At 43.5% G+C, this 2,500-nt stretch overlaps 1 protein-coding gene across 1 annotated transcript in view; it reads left to right on the top strand.

Annotated features, from left to right (window-relative positions):
• LOC125033253 (protein unc-13 homolog A-like) overlaps positions 1-2,500 on the top strand; it is a 228,888-nt gene that overhangs the window by 150,416 nt on the left and 75,972 nt on the right. The window contains exon 2 of the mRNA XM_047624636.1: positions 1,567-1,596. Within this exon, the coding sequence (XP_047480592.1) occupies positions 1,567-1,596 (30 nt within the window). The remainder of the gene's footprint in view (positions 1-1,566; positions 1,597-2,500) is intronic.

Genomic DNA, 2,500 nt, shown 5'->3' with positions numbered 1-2,500 from the left:
CATTCTGTGTCTGGAACTTGATTCGTTGACATGGCTGAGGGAATAAAGGTTTCTTGAAACTTGAATATTGGTTCTCTCTCTCTCTCTCTCTCTCTCTCTCTCTCTCTCTCTCTCTCTCTCTCTCTCTCTCTCTCTCTCTCTCTCTCTCTCTCTCTCTCTCTCCCTCTCTCTCTCCCCCCCCCTCTCTCTCTCTCTCTCTCTCTCTCTCTCTCTCTCTCTCTCTCTCTCTCTCTCTCTCTCTCTCTCTCTCTCTCTCTCTCTCTCTCTCTCTCTCTCTCTCTCTCTCTCTCTCTCTCTCTCTCTCTCTCCTCTCTCTCTCTCTCTCTCTCTCTCTCTCTCTCTCTCTCACTCACTCACTCACTCACTCACTCACTCACTCACTCACTCACTCACTCTTCCTTGACCTTCCTCCACACTTGAAGATTTGTTATTACACCTCTTCCTCTCTCTTTCTCCCTTTCTCTTTATCTTTATCACCCTTATCTTTGACTTCTCACCAGTATCTTGCCCGCGATTATTCTCCTTCCTTTTTTCACCTTTGACCTCCCCATCGTCAACATCTTACAGCTTTTCCGCACGTCTTGAGCGCCTCACATCCGGCATCTGACTAGTCGATCCCGAGATGATAATGGTCTTAAAAGTTTGCCAGTTTATCTCGTTACCCTCGAGATCCTACTCTTGCGATCCTTTTCGTTCTTTCCTTTTTGCTGCAGATTTTTTTTTTTTTTTTTTCATAGAGAGGGGTAAAAGTCTGGAACATAAGTTTGAGAGGATAGAAATAAGAAAATAAAATCAAGGTGATATGTTGGGTTTATGGCTGTACAGTCGTGGACACATACGATGTGTATATGTGGTAAGCTGCGTTTATGTATAGATATATTTATACATTCTTTAAAAAAAGGTGTATATATAATCTGCGATATTTTATGTCGCTGAATATCTTCCACTTTCTTTTCTTGCACTATGATAATAGCTTTCGCCATGTGCATTTTGTTCTCCCCTTAAGCAGAAAGCATTAGCATTTGTCGTTATAACTGCCATCTCCGCTCATTAGCTCATCTTACTAATGTCCGAATAATTTGCGAAAGAAACAAATAGGTAAGCTGATGACCGGAAGGACGCGCGTCGTCTGCTTGCGTCTGCTTGCGGCGTCTGATCCTCATTTCCTCGTCAAATAGCCCGGGGAGATGAGCTGAAAGGAAAGGTCAATATGGAATTGGGTCGGGTTGGGTCATTCATTCCGGATAGTACTGAGTGTAGTTCTTCATATCTTTATGTATCTTTTGGGTGTGTGGGTGTGTGGGTGTGGGTGGGTGTGTGGATGGGTGTGTGAGCGTGCGCGCATCTGCGTGTGCGTATGTGTGCGTCCGTCGTACGTGTGTATGTGAGTGTGAGAGTTTGTATACAGGGAGAAAGGTAGATACTTTATTATAGTGTCTCCGATGATATAGTGTTTCTGTATGAGTTGGTTTAATTGTATACTAATATAATAATATGGCAATGTGGAAAGTTTTGGATATATATTTTGTATAATGTGTCTAACAGCTTCCTTTTTTTCTTTTTCAGTTAAAAAGGCAAACTTGAGCGGACCCCAAGGTAAGTCATCTTTTTTTGTTTTCTTTTATGATCTTCATATATTTTTTAGCTGCTCCCCCTCACTCTTCTTTCCCTTTTCTCCTTCCCCCTCCCTCACTCCCTTCTTTTATTTTCCCTACCTTTCTCCTTTCCCACCTGTCCTCCTTCCTTCTCTCCCTTCCTTTCCTGCTCTTCCTTTACTTCCTCTCCTCTCTCCTCCCTCCCTCCCCCTCCCTTCCTTCCCTTCCCTTATTTTCCCTTTCATTCCCTTCCCCTCCCCCTCCCCTCCCCTCCCCTCCCCTCCCCTCCCTTCCTTCCCTTCCCTTCCCTCTCCTTCCCCACATGTCCTCCCTCCTCTCTCTTCCCTCTCTCCCTCCCTTCCTCCCCTCCCTTCTCCTCCTCTCTTCCCCTTCTCTCCGCCCTCTATCATTTCCTTTCCCTCCCTAACCTGTTTATTGCCATATTCCACTGGTCGTAACACCAAACTTTATGAAATTCCGGTTTGCGGTTCCACAAAATCCCCAAGGTCGAGTATTACCATTCCTCGGTTCCCTTTCTTTGCGAGGATTAAAATTAATTTCCTTTTTCTCTTTTCTTTTTCAATATTTTTTTTCTTATGCTCACCTGTTTTGTATATATTTTATGGGTGTAGTATTTTTTTTTATTTTCTTACGTTAACTTTTTCTTAGTACGATTTTACTCTATCTTTTTGTACTTTTTCTTTGCCTTTAGCGTTTTCTCCTCGTACGCTCTTCCTATTGCGTATGTGCTCTCCCTCACACTTGTTCCATCTCTCCTTACCATTCTTTCCTGCATTAATTTTTTTTTCCCCTTTTCTCACCTCCATTGAGCGTCCACTGACCTTTCGATGGACTCAGGGACCTATCGTCTTGAAGTTTTTTGTTGCTGTTGTTGTCTCTCTCTC

This window comes from Penaeus chinensis, chromosome 16 (assembly GCF_019202785.1).
Source record: "Penaeus chinensis breed Huanghai No. 1 chromosome 16, ASM1920278v2, whole genome shotgun sequence".
Classification (NCBI taxonomy): domain Eukaryota; kingdom Metazoa; phylum Arthropoda; class Malacostraca; order Decapoda; family Penaeidae; genus Penaeus; species Penaeus chinensis.
Note: the sequence above shows the minus strand (reverse complement) of the source record. Positions and strands in the feature narration are given on the sequence as shown.